This window comes from Ambystoma mexicanum, chromosome 4q (genome assembly GCF_040938575.1).
Source record: "Ambystoma mexicanum isolate Mex_15411 chromosome 4q, UKY_AmexF1_1, whole genome shotgun sequence".
NCBI lineage: Eukaryota > Metazoa > Chordata > Amphibia > Caudata > Ambystomatidae > Ambystoma > Ambystoma mexicanum.
In genome coordinates, this window is record NC_090928.1 from 396,648,939 (window position 1) to 396,668,853 (window position 19,915).

General features: G+C 42.8%; 1 protein-coding gene across 1 annotated transcript in view; it reads left to right on the top strand.

Annotated features, from left to right (window-relative positions):
• Positions 1-19,915, top strand: part of RYR2 (ryanodine receptor 2) — a 3,854,281-nt gene that overhangs the window by 2,191,717 nt on the left and 1,642,649 nt on the right. The window contains exon 50 of the mRNA XM_069607971.1: positions 16,198-16,418. Within this exon, the coding sequence (XP_069464072.1) occupies positions 16,198-16,418 (221 nt within the window). The remainder of the gene's footprint in view (positions 1-16,197; positions 16,419-19,915) is intronic.

Here is a 19,915-nt window from a genome sequence, read left to right on the forward strand (position 1 = left end):
TTTGTTTGCTACCTGAGTCAATGCTTTTACTTGTTTCCTCATTTAACCCAGGTCTTTTCATATGTGAAGTCAGCAGAGGACTGACACAAACATATGCTAAAGCTTTCCAGATATTCTTCAGGTTCTTCCCAGTCTTCCCGTTTTAAACAACCTATTTCCATGGGTTCTTCCTTTAAAGTTTTTAGACAGTGGCTGGCCAAATGCCCAGTTTTTCTACCTGAAAAGCAGGTAGGAGGAGGTGGTTTGCTTCCTTTAGGTTCCTCGCTTTTACTTTCCAATCTACTTCTAAGTCGGGTCTTTTAACTTCCATTCTTTCTCTCGGTATCCATTCCTTGGTTTTATATGATCCTCCTCCTCTATCTAATACCCAGGTTTGGGACGGTTAGTAGGTTTGTGATCTTTCCGCTCCTCTCTTCGCTGTACCAAGTGTAAGTGTTTGGCTACATGCCCGAATAGCCTCATACAAACTGGGACATTGAGACTGATTCTTACTTCAGCGGGCTGCCAATGTCTAGAGGTCCCATACCTGCAGACCCAGAAGGGACAGGGCGTGAGACCCCTTTGATGCTTTTGCTCACCTGTAGTACCTCCCCTTGAGAAAGGAAAACCTGTGGTTGGCCTGGGATACATGTGAGAGAGAGAGACAATGAAGGGGGAATGGGAAGGATAAAAAGTGGGGCAGGAAACAGGAAGGTGTGGGTTATTTGGGTGAGGTCAGGGGAGGAGGATGACCTAGAGACCAGGTGGACGGGGGATGATGGAGAAGAGCATGGAGGAAAATGAAATTGCTGAATGGGTGTGCAAGTTGAGGTATTGGTTGGTGAGAGAATGTGGTACTTGGTTCTGAGTTTTTGCGAAGGCGTGCAGCCAGTGAATGGTAAGGTGACTGAAAGAGTGAAAGGAGGGTGGCTCTGAGAGGTTTTTGCCGGAGAGTAGTTCAGGGAGAGGTGAGGAGCAGCAGCAGGGAAAGGTGAGGAGCAGCAGCAGGGAGAGACGAGGAGGCGCAGCGTGGAGTGTGCAGAGGGGAGCATAACAGGAGGGAGTACGATCAGAGGCTGGAGGTGAATGGAAGAGAAATGGTATATCAGAGGGCCAGAATAGGAAGTGTTAGGCAGAGGAAGGAGAGACATTGAGTGGAGTAGTAGGGAGGAGAAAATGGGGAAGTGTTAGGGAGAATTCTCTGTTTAGGCTGAATTTCCTAACCTAGTGAGTCCCCCAGCAGCTTTGCTGGATTTCTGGAGTTTTTTTTTTTCCATCCTGCCATGAGTGAGACTCTCTTTCTCCCACTCTTGGACATGAATGTGTGTAATTCCTTTAAATGTCAATGTGTTCTATGGGCTATGGGGTCTTTTACTCCATAGTGTCTCATATGTTTTGCTATGTGTGTTACACCGCACCCTCCGTGCCGTAGCACTGGGGCGTCCTAGCGGACCTCCATCATAGACTCCATAGCCGGGGACTGACTACTGTCTCCCCGGGCATGTAAAGTCACCATTGGCTTTAATAGACCTAAATTTACTAACAGAACTAGTACAAACCATCCTATCCTATTGTGGACGTACTAGTAGGGGTAATTCGATTACTCCTGGGTCTGTTATTCGAGGGGGCACTGTCCTGTCCCCCCTCGTCGAGTTTTGGCTGGTGGCAGTGGAAACTACTTGTTATATTCGACCCCGAATATAACCCTATGGGATTCTTCCCATTGTTGGAGATTGATACTTTTTCTCGTTAATCTCTAACATACCACCGGTCTACTTATCTTAAATAAGTCTATCGGATGGTATTTTCTGCCAGAACTCGGCTTTTTAAAATGGCGTCTGTGTTCGTCTCTGTGACTCCTAAACCAAAGGTTGAGCCCTTTGTTCCACTTTTGGCGGGCTTCTGTACAGAGACCCTCCAAAGTGGTGCCATTCTGTCTGAGTTACCACAGGGGTGTGGGAGGGGGGTTTAGGCACCCTGGACCGAGTTGCCTTGCCAACTCTGGTCGCACTCTGGTGTGATTGGCCCAAGTGGTGAGCCTCCCCGCTCACGACTTAGCGTGTGTTGATTGACAGCTAGGCTGAATGAATGGGGGTTTTCTGCATAAAAGCAGGGCTTTTGGGACTGGATCTTCAGAAGTCGCCACAGGACCTAAAGAATCCGACGAGGGTAAAGCTGAGCTGACCTGCAACGACGACACCTCCGGTGGAGCCCTGCTGAACCGACTCACCACTTCCCGACGACAGAGGAGATCTCCCTGCCGGAGAGTCTCTTCCCCTGACTGGTGGGAACAACCAGTCCCCTTTGCTTTTTCTTCGCCTCAGGACGCAGTGGTCGAATTGCCCGTGCAGAGCACCTCGGCAACCGGATAGCCACTACCCCTGTACCACGACCAAAAGGTGGTGCCTTGTGACGGAGCACTCCGCGGCTGGTCTCTTCCCTGGTGGTGCAACGATCTTCAACTTTCCTTCGACGACGAGATCACCTCTTCTCTTAGCAAAGAGCGGACGTGCACCCACCACCAGGAACAACTGCCCCCGCCGGAGCTGTCTCTCCACAATCAAGGTACTGTGTCCGCCTGGCTTTCCTTGTTGCCGGATAGAGTGAGGTGTCTTAATCCTCGCCTCTCCATAGGGTCGCCTCCAAGCTTTCTCTAGCGTGTTGTTCTGAACTGGTCCAATCTGCCGATAACAATTTGCTACAAAGACTCGAACGCATTTCCACAAAGATACTTTTTGGGACATATCGCCTTGCCTCTCTCCGAGTGGGCCTGGCCTCTGAACTTTGGAATCTACAGTGGTTCTTGTCTTCTTGCCTTGCATCTTTGTTCTTACACGTATTGGTATCGAGTTGATTTCTTAACCCGCCTTTTTTTCTCTCCCGACCTAACGAATACTAAAGTGCCATCTAGGTTAAAGCATACACCTCTGTCGGCAAATAAGTGATGCCGTTGAACCTAGGCTTGTCGAACTATTGTTAGAGGGATTGATCTTTTTCTTATAGTAATTGCGATTGAAGTTGTTTGCCGTAATAGTGCCAGAGTGTTTTTCTATAGATGTGTCGTTATAAATAAATACCTTTATATCTTTACACTGAAGCCTTGCTCCGTGTTTGCTTGTTCTACTGTGTAGATTGCCCTATCTTGTATACTCCACATACTGCCTAACTCTTCTTGAGGGAAGTCTGACTGCTCAGCCACAGCTACCAAGTGAATCTGTGTGGTACAGACTGCTACCAATTGGGTTTACCGCCAACACCTGTAGTCTTAAGCCTTTTGCAGTGGTCCCAGAGGGAACTGCACAGGTTTCCGCCTAACAGGAAGAGAGACAGAAAGACATATGGAGAGGAACGGATGTGCGTGGAAGGAACAGACCAAGTAGGACCAAGTGTATGAAAGACACCTATCCTTACAAAATGCTACCTTCAGGGAACTTAGAATCGGGGACCACATTTTTGTTCAAGAGGGAGTTGGCATGATGGCCCAAAGGTAAAAGCCTTTTGCTAAGTCAGATAATTATTAGATGTTAGAGGTTACTGATTGGTTGATTCAAGCCTAGGGTTGAGATATTCTTAGGTTAGGCAGGGAAAAGCCTGTGTACTAGGACAGACGGCCTTTAAAAAGCCCCTTTCCATTCTAAAAATAAAGACCCTTGATATGCCTTTGAGTGTTGGTGTCTTCTTGAGGTCATCTGTGACACCCTGTATTCCTCAAAACACTGGTTGGCCCAGAGGAATTGACACATTCTGTGATCTTGCCTCTTCTCCGAATACCTGCACTCAAGCCGTCAGCGCTGTTAGGCAGAATCATATGTAGTACCCTTTGGGAACACCACACTCAATTAAGACTACAAGTGCAAGTACAAAGTCACCTTTGGTACAAGCCTGTACTACACAGTAAAGTGGTAGCGATGGCTGAGCAGCCAGACTTATCTCAAGAGTAAAGTGAGTAGTATCAGAAGTAACACAAAGGACAATAATTACTATGGTTCAAGCTAACACTGATTCAAGGTTTCTGAGTAAAAGAATATACATTTATTTACACCATCAGTTGTAAAACCGTTCACTAATATACGGTAGCAGAAAACCAACACTCTTAATACACTACACAACACCCAATCAATTCTGTACAAGTTAAGCTCAAAATAAAGTGTGAGCAAAATGGCACTCCAGCAATTTAAAAAAGGAGGGAAATACAGGGTTATTCAAAATCAAGCAGTACCAACAAGTAATAGGCAGGGCAATCTAGAAAAGGCTTGCTACAACTAGGATTCAAATCAATAGGCCTGGGCCAATGTTAATGGTTCAGTGTCTTTGCAGAGGATCACACAGTTCAGAGTAGTTTGCGGTTAAGTCTTTGCCAAGAGTTCAAAACGAAGTTGGTCAGAAGAAAAGTTATTTAAAATAGTAGAGAAGGACAATTATCAAAAGATTTAAAACACTTTCACTACGGTCGGACGGAACGAACAACCGGATTTGAACAGTACCTTAGTAGTAGAAGAATGCTGTAGCTGAGGCAGAAGTTCCTGGCAGTTCCTGCAGGCTCACGGTTCCTGAAAAGACTGACACGAAGGAGGAAGACTGGAGTTTCCTTCACTGCCCAGGGAAGAAACCAGCAGCAGAGCAAAGCAATGAATAAAAGGTGCGCTCCTTAAAAACCCAAACAGGGTCCGATCCTCCTGGCTATCTGGTTCACTGCAGCGATGCACAAGAAAATTCGACGAGGAGAGGTAGGCCTTGCTTGGTGTTTGGTGAACAGGTTGGTCCCACCAGCTCAAGGGAAGAAGATTCCTTGCAGATCTTCCCTGTTGTCAAAGTTTCAGATGATTCAGACCCACAGCAGGGCTTCACCAGGAGGTTCAGTAGTTGCAGTAGTCCTCTTCCTTCAGCTTCTCTTCAATTCTCTCAATCCAGTGGCGACTCTGCCTTCTAAGTCCCAGAGACATGATTTTAAGCAGTTTTCCCCCATTCACACAGCCTGGCTGTCAATCACACAGCAGGGTGGCTGTCCTGGCAGGACAGCCACCTAGCCAATCAAACTAGAGCGTGACTTGGGTCTCCAAGGAGATGTGACAGGAACCCCTACCTAAAACCCTTACCTCAAGTCCTGTCAACCCAGACACTCAGGTGCCTAAGGAGGGCTTCTGTGCAGAAGCCTGCCAAAGAACGGTGAACAAGGGAACCAAACCTGGTTTTGCACGCAGAGTAAAACACCAGAAAGACCTTTACAAAAAGAAATAGTGAATAAACCCAACCGGAACCGAATAAAATTAAAAGGGGTACAGTGGATTAAAGTTTGAGGCTACCACCATAGCCTCTAACAGTACCAAGGCTATTTTCATAGTCCGCCGTAGCAAAAAAATGGTAGATACCACTGCCACCAGCCAAATCTTAAAGAAAGGGAAACAAAATAATGTTCAATGAGAAACAGACAAAAAGGGATAATTAACCCTTCCAGTACTCTATAGAAGATAGTTTGTACAGGGTATGTAAATTTAAAAAGACTATTAAAGTCAATGGCAACCTTACATGTTCTGGGAGACACAGTCCCATAAAATGGGAAGTCTAAAAGACAACCCTGTGTCACTGCACTAAAGGTGCTGTGTGACGCACAGTAAAAAGATGATGCCTATGGAGTAGGTGAGACTCCACAGTCTATGAACACAAACAAATGTAAAACACACAGCAAAACACAGGTAAGAGTGGGGAAAAAAGGCTCAAACTCTTACCAGGTGAAAAAAAAATCCTAGAAATCCAGCAAAGCTACTGAGGGACTCAGTAGGTAAGGGAAATGAGCCATTCTGGAGAATTCTCCCTAACAAGCGCCAAAGCCCTGCACTTGAAGAGTCCTCCATGGCCAGTGAAACAATGCCTTATTCTGATCACTGAATGCACTTGCTGATGTCCACACATCAATCAACAAACGATTGTCCAGTCATTTGTGATGCCAACTGTTCAGTCATAAGCAGTGAAGGTGGGACTGTGTGCAGGCTTTAACTTAATTCCTTACTAGGTTCTGATTGCATAATGTTAACTATAAACATGTTATCACTGGCTATAGAATTTTTAAAAATTCAGGTGTGCTCAACTATAACAAGATTATGAAAGTGATGCAATTGACAGTGCCCTTCCAAATACATCAGAGCAACAAGACAACGGTTATTATCTAGCCTTCATGATTGTATTTAGTGCATTTCCAAAGAACGTTGCAGAGTCTGCCAAACACTGCTGTGATCAATACCCTGTCAACGTGCATGGGGGCAGGCCGCATTTTGAAAGCATTATCTACTCCGGAAGTCATTGTGCGGCTTATCGGGGAAGACTTTTATTTAATACCAGCAAAATTCAGCTGGTTGTGCTGGGCCAGATGAAAAATGTGATGCCTCAAGGTCAATTATTTTCTAAATTTGTCTTTCCGTAATTCAGTTTCTGGTAGTTGCTTTTCTTTCCTCAAATAAAGACTGTATGTTGGTTCCAGAATCGCAAACAGCCCTACTGCAAGTCCTACCTCTTTGAGAGGATGTAAATATCCCTTCAAAAAGATATGGTAAATGGTAACTGCTGCATAATGGTTCAAACCAATGCACCTAAGGTTTTCTAAATGACCAAAAAGATATGCAAGCGTTTTTCGTGTAAATGAATATGTAAACCTTCTCATTAATATTCATTGTGAACATCCTGGAAAGCTGACTGGATTTGACTCTTTCGTCGTTGGAGGCGCCTAGCATCACTTGCAGTACATTAGGGTTACTGCATGAGGGACCAGAACACAGATGCCCCAATGTCACCTGCTCTTTCACTGGCACACATTAAGACTGCAACAATCCCATTTATGAGATTGGGAAGTGGGGCGAGGGAGACCCTAGGGCTAAGAGTCACCGGCTGTGTGGTGCCAGTCCCAGAGGAGGTATACGGAGGCTCCCCCAGTAAATCTCCTACCGTCCCATTATCTGTGCTTTGGAAGGTCACATGATCCAGAACAGTAAAATAGCAAGGCGTTTAAGTGACGATTACATTTCCAAAACGCAGAAGACAGGTGAATGCACGTGGCCCATCACCTTCAGGTCGCCTTACATGTTGCCACGCAGTGGTGGTTGCAATGGGTTGTGAACATTGGACTTGTTCAGAGAGAAATGAGCCAGCATATGCAGGGTGGCGGGAGGCATGGAGGAATCGGTCACTCCTTCCCTCCATGTAACCTACGCCCAGAAAGCCATAGACGGCTCAAGGTTCACTGAACATAACTAACACCACCCAGGGTGGTGCCAGGGTCTAATGGACAGAGCAATCTTAAGCAATTGTGGAGGAAACCGAACTATTTATATTTGTTGAACTCCTCTGCTGCCCCTGTTGCTCTGCTGATTATAAGTACTTGCTAACTGTCTGTCATGTTTAACAGTGCCTTATTGCCATAAGAGTGTTTGTCCTATGTTAGAAGGCGCGTGTCTTAACCACAGAGGCTCTTTGCCTTCCACTGTATAATGATGCCTGCTTCCATAGTTCTCGCTTCTGACGTATTTCCCCTTTGGCATACTGAAGCATATTTTAGAGAATCACCTCACTAGGCAAGGCAGCTTTAGAAGGCAGAGGTATCCATACTGAGACATCTCATCCTGAACCGTGTGAGAATTGTGGACGTAGCATGCACAGCAGGAATTGTAATAAATCTTAAAATGTCTTCCGCTAATATCAAGATGGTGTCTTCCCAGGCGTGAGAATGTGGCATCTGCATGTGACCTGTATGCTGAGAAACTGTGAACATCCTCCTGAAATTTTGTTGCTTGACGATCTTTCTTTTCAATGGAAGGGGTGGTTCAGGCATTGCATGTGCACTGAGGGTTGCAGGGCCGAGTCTCCTTCCGCTGGGCCGCTGTTTGTCCTGTTTATGCAGGCTTTGCTGACTGCCATTAAAGATGTTCACCAATCCACCTGAGGCCTCTGCGGTTGTTTTTCCACAACACAGTGTTGGGGCCCAGGGCAGAGACACCTTTGCTTCCCCTGCACCAAACCAGCAACGTTATGGAATCCAGCATAACTGATTGCGCCCGTCTGTGCCCGTCGCCGCCCTCCTCTGACCCTGATCACGGTAGCTTGGTATGCTCCTCCTCAGCAATCAAAGTCAGCGAAGGTACTCGCTTCCAGTTCCCTTTCCCTCTTTGCTTGAATCTGAATAAAAGGAGTGGAATTTCAAGGCAATATTAGTAGTCCAGGACTAGGGTTGCTTGTGTTCTAGCATAGGACAGGACATATTATAGCAATACCTAGACTACTTTCAGTGCACCATCGCTAAAAGTGTCGAAGCAAAGAAAGTCGCATGGTTTCCAACCATACCCACTACCCCAACAGATTATTCAATTCAGTTGGAAAATCTAACAAAGTCTATTTCTGGAATGAGTTGATGCATTAGATGTGGCTCTCTATCAACTACTAATGTTTCAACAGCGTATTTGGGATGGGATTGTCTTGCTGCCCGGTGAACTGCACATAACTTAGTGCTATTGGTTCTTTCATTGATGTATCCAGGATTGCTGAAGTATGGGATGTCTGTTACAGTGAGAGCAAAATGTGTTGTGTGTAAATGTATTCGATGTGTGTGTGTGTGCTTTTTCACCACACTTCCTGCTACCTGGAAGGCTTCTGAAAACATGAAGGAGTTTCAAAATTTTCATGTACACTCTTAACCAACATTTTCAATGATGCTTGATTAAATGGCAATGGTGGAATCTTTTTTGTAAGTAATAATAAGGTTTTTTTGTGGTGACTTGGGTGGTCACATTTCATCAGTGGAAGCAATCCTTGGTTATTTCTTTGCATTAAACTTTTCATAATTACTCTGGGTTGATGGCATATTATCTTGCAGAAATTAGTGTTATGAAAGAGTCTGCTCTTGCAATATGGGAAGAATTTCAAAAGAAAACTGGGTTCTGAGTGGAATTACAATTCCATTCTACGCTCTTGGAGCCAAAGATGAATTTGAAAATCAAAACAGAGCTTTAAGGGCTACTGCACGTTTAGTAGGCAAAACACAACACTGTAGGGTACTTGCATTGCACATTCATTTTGAACAGACACATTACTTGCCCATATATCTGAACCAAAATCGGGCTTGCCATGGCTACCATATCAAACAGCAGCACACAAATATTATTACAACTCGAAAGAAGCAGTAAAATGGGAGGATATTATAACAAAAAAGCTTATTAAACCCATATGGGCTGGAAATCTATTTTCATATTGTGGACATTAACTGTAAACTTTGCAACCAACACTGGTGTTGGTGAGTGTCGCAGATGGCCTCAAGAACACAGCAACTCCCCAAGTTAGTTCTAAGGTTTTTGTTTGAATTCAACAGTGGGCCTAATGGCCATCTTTTTTCCTTGCTCTAACTTAGGACGGGGAGAAAGTTCCACCCCTAACCTAGGAGTCCCACAATCCCGGGCTCATACCAAAGATCGGTAACCCCTACTGTCTAAACAACTATCCATCTATTGGTATTGACTTGGCCTAAAGGCTAAAGCTTTTTCTGACTTAACTTCCCCAGGGAACAATTTACAGGTTCCTATCCAATAGCTTTCTCCGCAGGAATCACTTAATGATTGTGCCATTCAAACATCCGCAGTCTCCCCTCGCTGTTTCTCACACACTCTGTAGTGTCATTTCGATGGTCCTCCCTCCTCCTTCTCTTCACTGCTTCTCTGATGTTCCTACCACTATGGTCTACCTCCACCCTCCAATCTTATTCGTTACACTATTATTCCTTCTCCACACCACTACTATTCTTCCCCCCTCTAACCACTACTACTCCTCCCACCCCTATCTGTCACTCTTTCCACTTTGTCACTCACCTTCTTATCCACTCCCTACTCGCTTATCACTCCACACACACACATACTATTCACTTCCAGTACCACTTCGTCTTATCAACCAATAAGTCACCTTGCACACTGCCTGTATAATCATACACCATTCAACCTCCACCTAGTCTCTGGGTCTGCCTCTGCCTTCTCTGACACAACCCAAAACCTCCTGTCTCCCAGGTCTCCCTTTATATTGCCACCGTCTTCCCATTGGTTATCCCTCTCCACTGGCTGCCGCATTCAATATATCCTTGTTTTTCCGCATTTGGGAGGTGATATAGACAATCGAGGATACAAAGGGGGGCTCTAACCCCCAACTTATTTTGTGGGTCTGCAGCGTTTCAGTAACGGCAGCCACTGTTCGTGTGATGGCATTGTTGGCCTGCTAGTCCACTTATTGCATTGGGCAGCTGTTCCACGGCTCTCCCTGAGGTAAGCACAATGTTCCTGTGGCACTGTATGCATGTGTAGTTCTGCCGCTTCTGATTCACATTGTGGCTCCTTTTCATGTTTCCACTCAGTGTAGTTCCCCAGGTGGCAGACCAGTCTTCCTTTTGAGCATTGTCACTTAAGTTGACAGGCTCTTCTCCCTTCAGATAACTTTGGTGCTCTTGATGATGGTTCATTTCCTCAAAGGGATTGCTGGAGGATGTTATTTTTTTTTAAATCAAAGAGTAAGACTAGCCAGCATCATGAGATAAATGTAGTCTCCGACTGTCCGTGGCAATGTATGCAAGCAAACTGGTACTATAGGAAGCAACAGGGATTGGGGCCCTCCCAAATGCCACCTTCCATCTGCTTGATAGTACTGGCTCTGGCCTTTACCAATTGAGTTGTTTGCATCCCCTCTTGACAAGGCCAGTCAAGTGACCTTGTCACATGAGAGTATTACACAATATATTTGTCAGTTCCCATATGCTATTGGTGTTGGATTATATGATCGGCTCAAAACAGTTTCCTCTTTATCGATTTATTGGATCCTATCAAGAAGAGCAAACAAAATCTGTGTTCAAGAGCACCAGTAATAATGGCTGTCACTGCTAGATTTAAGATAAACAGGAGTTGATGGCATAAAGGTTTAGAATGAAAATTATCCTCTGGCATTGTTCTGGGAAACCCTCCTGCACATCGTTCGTCAGTCTGCCAAGCCATTATAGGAGTTGAAAGACCATATGCAAATCAGCTTGGTATCACCCCAAAAGCGGCAGTCCAGCCTTAACTGCTTGGTCACGTCCCTTCTGCACAAGACTACAAGCACTGCAGATATGTTTAGGTTGAAACAAGTCTGGGCTTGTTTGTCTTTCCATGCAGACGGGATATAGCCTTGCAGTTTGGGATGGACTGCTCCCATTGGCAGTTCCGGTACATATTTGCATATGGCTGGTCCCCTTCTGTAATGGTACAGATGGGCTAACAAATGGTGGCGTGGGTGGTTGCAGAGCTATGCCAGTGGTTGAGATTAATTCAAAACCTGCCACCCATCACATCTTTTGGCTACAGTTTGTATCCCTAAGTGAGAACCGGTATGCCCAGACTCTGGGTCCCTTGCTCACTGCGCCATAGGAAACCAAGCTTCACCTCACTGAGGCCGAAATATTTCTGAGGTTGCTTGTGCTTACGTAGCCTAATAGTTCAGATTGATGTGCTCCCATTGGCAGTTCCAATACTGAAAACAGTGGTGTGGAAGAGGTATGTCAGTTGTTGAGGTTAATTCAAAACCTTCCACTTATCACATTTCTTGCAAACTGTCCGATTTAAGAGCAGACAAATAATTGTTTGCCTAATTACTTCTAAGCAGATCAAAAGGCCAAGCAGATTTACTTGAGACATTTGGGCTGTATTAATTCTTGGCTGTTCCCTGATCACAGTTTAATACTGATGGAACTATGCATTTTTACCAGAAAAAAGTGAACTGATTGTAGTTTGTGGTGTTAATGGTTGCTTTGACTTCAAACAACACAAAGAGCAAATTCCATTACGCTACATGAAAGGATCTTATCTGCTGCAATTATTGATGGCATGTCAGAGGTACAAGGTTTAGATATGTCAAAAGGCATTCAAGCTATGGCTGAAGAATTCACGAGAAATATTGAATAGTAGCACTGAGAGTATAATGAGCCACCAGGGACTGCACTTGTCTGGCCGTTACCTGATTTGTCTCCCAGAGGGTAGATGAACTGTGGTCCTACTGGCTTCCCTTTCCCCCACAGAGGCGGTATTACCCCAACAGGGCCTGCTGTCGAGTTTAATCTACAGACTAAATTTCCAAGGGATTTTGCAGGACTTTGTTAGACCATAGTTCAGAGAAACAGTTGTTACTCAGCAAAGAACCACTGTTCTGCAAACACGTCCTGTAGAAATACACGAAAAGGTTACCATCAGAAGAGTACGTTTACTCCTTTTCGCAGGTCCAGAGTGCTGAGGCACCCAACATGGTCCATGTCAGATCGGAGAAGTGGAGCTGCAGAACAATGCAGAACTGCTCTCTGGTTCGCTGAGAAATCCAAAGATGGGACAGTATGCTGAAACTATCTTGTGTATTGCAGGCCTGTACACATTGCACAAAAGCTCATGAAACAATTATCCAATATGATACCACTATTAATTCTGCAATGAAGGATATTAAAACCAAACCAGAGAATAAGCAATTGGTGGTGACAATTCGAATGACAATGAGGATAAACCAATCCGGAGCAAGATTAAAAACCAAGCCCCCAGATCTGGAATCATGAAGGAAACTCAGAAGAGACACCTAACAGAGGTCGACACGTCTAGGTAGAGAACACAAAAAATGGCTACACACTGAAGGAAGACGATGGAGCTCTTAAGCATACTGGAACCAAGAAGGCTGGAAAAATGTCGAGACGTGGAGACCCTGGAAAGAAAATATAATGAAAGTGTGTGCTGAGCTACCCCTGAACAAATATGAAGTGAATTGGAAGGAGGAAGGGAGGACATCCACCAGCAATCGTGAGGTTAAGGGAGGGTGAACCTGTACCTGTGTCAGCAGGATGAAACAATATCAGCTGCCTGACAAGTGGGATGAATTGGAGAAATACCAATTTTGAATCTTGGATGAAAGCAATTGTAGCTGATCTCCCTTATCGCACTAACCTGCCAAAAGCAATTATCTACAATCTCACCCTTATCACAGGTAGTGCAACAGGTACTAAAAGTTAGAAACAAAAACACCCCACACACATGAGATTTATGGTACAAGACATTTGTTGGAACTCTTCAGTAATGCACGTGTATCCTTGTTTTAAGAACACTTTATTTAGTTTGTTACTTCACTTAGCTTTATTGTATGCCACCTGTATTACGTAAGTTATATAATTAAAATCTTCTGCAAGTGTAAATAATACTGTTTTAAAAGCATAATTTATCTGACTTTGTCTTGATGAGTTTTGTCTTTGTTTATATTTGTCATTGGAATTCTTAAGTCTCCTGTACATTTTCTTTATTTGAGTTACTTAAGATTTACTATTATTATTATCCTCAATGTTAGAGTAGACAATTATCCGTTGTTAGATGTCTCAAATTTCTAATTAACATTTTAAATGTATCCTCATGATAAAGGTAATAATTCCTTAGTTCTTTTAATGGTCGGGATGGTAATCGTAAGCCTTTTGTTGTTTGTGTTTGCACAAAATAAATGTTAGTGCAATCTCTTTTAGATGAGTTCATTAGTATTTGTTTTCTAGTCTCCAGATTTTCTTTGTTGATAGTCACATGATATACATGCCTTTTATATGTGAATTAATATATCATGTTGTATGGATATATCCATGTAAACTAATAGGGATAGGGTTGATACGTCATTTTCTCCTTTTGGTGCTTTTTCAAGACATCCCCCTATCTGTAGCTCATATTAAATAATTTGTAAGCACTTCATGTTCCTATTTAATTTGCGAAGTATGTGTGTAGAAACTGGGACTGTGTGCTATGCAGCTTCTGCTGATATGTAGGTTAATATTGGATTAGCACCAGTTGCATGGGGTAATGAATTGGTTGCAGCCTCTTTTTTAAATGGTTTTGTCTTGACTGTTTTCAATAAACATGTGGATATCCAGGACATTAATGTTTGTAGTACACCAATTGAGTGTGAGTCTCGTAATCGTTTTTTTTCATTCAGGTAATCCATAAAAACTTTGTTTGTCTGAATTGGCCTTTTATATTTGGTTTTCTATATAACCATGTTCGAGAACAATGTAACTATGAACATTGCTTTTGACGTCATGATAATGTTCCTGCTTGGCCATAAATGTTTTTTTCATGTAAAGGGCATATTTTGTCCCATTGCTGTTGCTTGCAATTGGTGATACATTGCATCATAAAGCATACAATAGTTGTTTTCCAGTGTCTTTCTCAGCGTGTGTAATATAACATGTAGTTTGGACTAATGCACCTTGCAGATATTATTCTTTTTAAGAACTGACTTGCTGCTTCAATTCCCAATTCCTATTTGATACAGGTGTACACGTTGAGGACATTGGTTATCGCCAGTATGTGTTGCTTTCACCATTTAATGTTCCTCAAATTGTCGATTGAGTTGTGTCCCTCATAAAAGTTGGACATTTGTCAGCAGATAGACTGGTGTTAGAAGTTGGGTTACTGTCAGACATGTTTTCTCATCTTAAGTTGTTAAACATGGTTATGTCCATAGATTTTATTTTTTCAGTTATCTCTTCTTGCAGTTGGTGAATTGGATTGTTTGTATTTTTTGTAGTATGTTGCTGCTGTCAGTTGCTTCTCAGCTTCCAATGCATAGTCTTCACTACTATGGTTCCACCTTTTTTGGTTGGTTGACCACCGTTTGTTTCCCAGCAGAGGGTTTAATATTTGGTACTCTAAAAAGGTTGGGTAATACTTGGTGTACGTGTCAATTCCTTTTGGAGTATATTCTGTCTGCCAATGTATCTAAGTCTTGTATTCCTTTGTAGAAATTATTTTATTTAAGTAATGGCATGAATTTAGTTTATCACCGAATTCTTCAGTTTCTGATGGATCGATTTCTAATTTTGAGCAGTTGTTGGTAGAGCACAACCTTCTTTTTCTTAGAGTAAGGTTGCAATTTTTTGAAGTTCTTTGAGATATCAGAATAGTTGTATGTGGTTTGTCTCTTGATTTCCATCAAGTTCATAAAAAAGAAAATGTTTTTAGGATAAATTGGTACATGTCTACTTGTGTCATGGCATTCTCAAAACTGTGTGGCACGAGTAAGAGACCCTTGACTAGTACCAAATATTCCTCTGTCAGCTTTCTTTTTTTGATAAGTTGGCTATCCGCCTCTCTGATGTTGACTGTGCTCACCTTGGCTGTTTTTTGCTCTAGTCATCGCTTGCTCCCTTCTCTCCACCTTCCTTCATCTTTTCAACTTGGGGGTTTTCATAGCTTCCCCAAGTCATTGTGTTTTGCAATTTTTTTTGTATGTTTGAAATCTCTTTAATGATTTGTGAGTTCTTTCAAAAACGGAAAATGTTCTGGTGATCTGTGGTCTGTTTATTATATTTTGTCAAACAGGACCTTGATTAAAAAAAAGAGCTTGCGCTTTCTCTTATAGAAATATCTTTGTCCACTTATGGTTCCACTCATCTCTCCTGTTTTTTAAATTTAAGTTCATCTGAGAAGGTCTGTTTTGAATGTTCGACAACTGCCACACTTCCAAACCTACATTCCACCATGTTCCGTGCTTCCATGGTGTTACCTTTTAGGACAACACTTAATTACACCCCTGAGGCTAGCATCAGGTTCCAGGCTGAACATTTCTTTTTTTAAATTTCTAGCCCAGGCAAGCCTACTCATGTCACAAATTGAACATATTTCCTATGTTTGTGGCATGAGCACAGTGCTGGAAAATGTAATTTATTTCTGTTTTAAACATGAGTGGACTTCCCTGCATTAGAAATTGATTATTTTATTTCCAGCAAAGAAGAGGGAGGAAGAGATAACCTGCCCCAGCAGGTGCCTGGCCAGGCCCTAAGTTGTGGTGGGCACGTGTATTGTCCTCTGGGGGAGCATACCCTTCTCTGCAGAGCCCTGTCTGCTCATGCATTGGAAATCTTTGTGGAAAAAGTTATTTGAAGGATTTAAACCACCTTAAATTCATTTAGTTTTGAGTTTTGTTCCAAGTTGTTTGAGAGAGCTTTGGTGACCCCATTTGTTAACAAATGACTACATAGGTTATCTAACCTGGTATTTGCAGGAATTATGAAGCATGGGAATGTGTCTAGCACCGCTATTAGATGGCAGAATGTTTGCTTCACAAATCAAATCTTGACAGCTGTAACCATGTATGTACAATACATTGTGTTCAATGACGTTTAGAATCTATCTTTAATAACTATTTTTTGTTCTTTCATAGGCTGCTCTGAGTGCCACCGACATGGCTTTGGCCTTAAATCGTTACCTCTGCACTGCCGTTTTGCCTTTGTTGACTCGATGTGCACCTCTGTTTGCTGGCACCGAGCACCATGCTTCCCTCATTGACTCGCTGCTGCATACTGTATATAGACTTTCCAAAGGCTGCTCACTCACCAAAGCTCAACGGGATTCCATTGAAGAATGCTTGCTCTCGATTTGTGGGTAAGATTTGTTTTTCTCCCCCAGATGTTTTTATTGTCAATCTTATGTATATGAAAACTAGCAGCTGATGGATGAAGTAAAGCGTGGGGTGTGATAATGTCTCATGTAGAATGATCTCATCATGCAACGTCTGTGTCAGATTAGTGGAGAAAGTTCCACTACCTTTTTGGGCATGGACATTGTAATGGTAACCGATTCAATGATTGAAGTCTCTGTGAACATGTCAAGCCCATATCATTCCCCGACAGTCTAAAGGAAGCACCCATTTAGCCTTGTCTCTCCTTTTTGTTTATTCCATAAAAGATCTGTCCCAAAGCCAAGTGGCCAAGGTGACAATTTTCACGTGAGTGAGTAGAGTCCTATCGTGTCTAGACATTGCTTATAGTGAAACATGCTCTGGCCCAGAATTCTATATTTGCAGTCTTCATTACCAGGCAGTTTACAATATGTTTATTAATCACACATACAACTGCCTTCCAGAATATGGGCAGTTTGTCACATGACTACCATAGATATACCACTTCAGGTTATCCCCACATATTCTTTTAAGGTTCAAAGGGATTGAATGCCAATCACATTTTACCTTACACTGAAATTCCATATTATGCCCATTTGCCATACTCCTGGGAATATTCTTCCAGAGGGGATCACAGTCCTCCTCTATCTGGGCCAATATTTGTCTTGCTCTCATGGAATGTTATGTACTATCAGGGTAGGTAGTGGGGAAGTGTATTGTTCTCATTAACAATTGGCTTTTTGTTTTCAAAGTGATCATGGCTTCTGGCTAGGATTTGGTACAGAGACAGCTTTGAAAGCAGTCTGGCACAAGCTTCTGCGGGTTGCAGACCAAGTGGAATTATTCGCTCTTGGTAATGCTGTACCTCTCTTCAGCATTCAACACTGTGACTCTGTGTCCTATTGAAGCGTCTGAGGGCGGTAGGGAATGTTTCGGACCATGCTATTAAATGGTTTGATTCCTTTCTATTGGATCCCCAGCAGAAAATGTGTTTGGGAGGGTTTATTTCAGACTGACTACCCCAGGGATGTGTGGTACCCCAGGGGTCATCTCTGTATCCTTTGTTATTTAATTTTTATCTGCAACCATCAATGGATATCCTGAAGAGACACAAGGTAGGCTTTCAATCATACGCTGACGATTTTCAGGTATTCATTCAAATTGATGACTGTGAAGATTACTTTTATAGGGTTAGCCAGTGTTTAGTGGATGGCGCTGAACTGGTTACAACTCAATCCCTGGAAGACAGAAGTGGTCTTGTGTGGACCAAAACATCATCTTCATGGTGACAAACGCACACATCCACTGTGCTTTCTGGATTTTCCCACCAAAATTAAAAAGGTCAGATGTGTATGGCAAATTTGGACTGTGAAGCTCAGGTTGGGACAAAAGTACAGTCGGTGTTCTCCCTACGCCTGCTGCGGCATGCCCTACCCTTTTGTTCTAGCTGAAGACCACGACGCTGTGGTGGGAGCTTTATTTAATTCTCTGCTGGATTACTATAAATGTTTACTAGAAGGCTTTCTAAAAAACAAGTTTCCACCGGTTGCAGAAGATACAAATTGCAGCAGTCAGACAGATTTTTGGAGTTTTTAAATTTTAAAATCCTCCCCTGTTTCAACACTCTGCCCTCCATTCACTGGCTGGCAGTCGGTGAGAGAATCAACTTCAAAATCTTTTGTCTGATTTATAAATGCCTACATAATCCGGCACAATCATATTTAAGGGAAAACCTGATTAGATATCAACCCAACCGGGACCTTGATCTGGGGACAAACTTCTATTGGTGATACCATCGTCTAGTGTCTCCAGGGGCGATAAGGTTGCAGTGTCCAGTCCCAGGTTGTTGAATATGCTTCCTTGGGAATGCTTCAAAAAAATCACTGTTTCAGTTCTGTAAAGCCCATTAAACATATTTTTTCAAATTAATTGGGCTGATAGTACTGAGGGGGTGGACACACTCATGGTTAAAGTGTAGCAATTCAGGCTTTCTTTTAACACTCTTTACCTAGATACGGTTCAGTCTGTTCAGTTGCGCATTATAAATATCCCAACTGTCACCCTTGTGACAAATTAGTTACTACATTAGGCAACCTCCTTCGGTGATGTTATGATGCTGTGTATGTTGCTAAAAGGGCACTCTTCCCTACATATTTGAGAGAATCAGACAATGGTCCTCCAGCCATGTGCTGAAGTATTTTGCACCATTCACTGTTATTTAAATGGATAAGGTTAATGAGTACAGGAAGAAAGTCTGTTTGTTGTTTAACATCCTCTCAGGGGATTCGTGTAACTTTTCTTTTAATTGTTCTTCAGTCTACTTCTTCTATTGTCATCCCATGTCCTACAAATGCCTATGGCTATTACCTGGCCCATATATGTCAAAACCATGTCAGGCTCACTTTCTGACCATTCTACTATATAACTGTGATGCAGCATAATATCCCTGGGCTGTGGTAATGCACGTACTTGCTTATGCTGGGGATGCATTAGGTATTTTCTGCATTTTCCCTCTTCCATCCCTCTCCAGACAAAGAACACAGAGATAGCCTGAAATTATTTAATAACTGTCCTAACCATGGGGAAAAGATATGATGCAAAACTATTCAAAGGGCTGGGAAACATATAAATCGGTGCATTCATGCACCACCAAAAGAAGATATACAAGAGTGTTCACATATCAAAGGGTATGTAGTGTCAGCTATTGGAAACTTTGTGCCATTTCCGCAATTCAAAGACCTATGTTGAACCCCTAAATATGTACTGCTATCCTTGCCCCATTAAAAAGGAGTGGTATGTTGCAGCATGTTAATTGTAAGAGTTCATATTTATTATGTGGTTAAGTTGATCTCGGACATGAATACTCCTTCATGGTTTTCTATTCCCGACTGTCTAGCAGATAATTAATGATTAACTACCATTATGAATATATCATCTGTAAACGTGTATGATACACTCTTGATTATGGATGCCCTTTACCCTTTAAAATAGATTTATTCCCAACCTTGATGGTCAGCGGTCCAATTAAACTACCAAACAATGTTGGGAATCGGGGACATCTCTGAGTGCTTCTCCCAAGCTAAACACCCAGATGACTCATTCATGCCATCCCATCCTAGCTAACCGCACACCATGTTAAGTAGAGACTATTTGTTTTAAATATGTCCCTCATTGACATTTGCTTGAGGACCTTTGCTAGGAATGGTCAAAGGCATTCTCACCATCTAGTGAAATGCGCACTGTCAACACCATTTGTCCTTTCCTTTTCCATAAGGCAAGCCTAACTTTAATAAATGTGTGTCTTTCCATTATGAATCCTACTTGGTGTGCTATTAAGGACATCTGTGACACAAACCAACTCCCAGAGATTGTTCAAGGGGTTTTATTCTTGAAAGGGGCTCTAAAGGCCACCTCATCCTCTCTCATGTGTAGAGAAAGTTATACTGTCCCTAGCCATTCCTATTTCCCAGATTAGTATCTA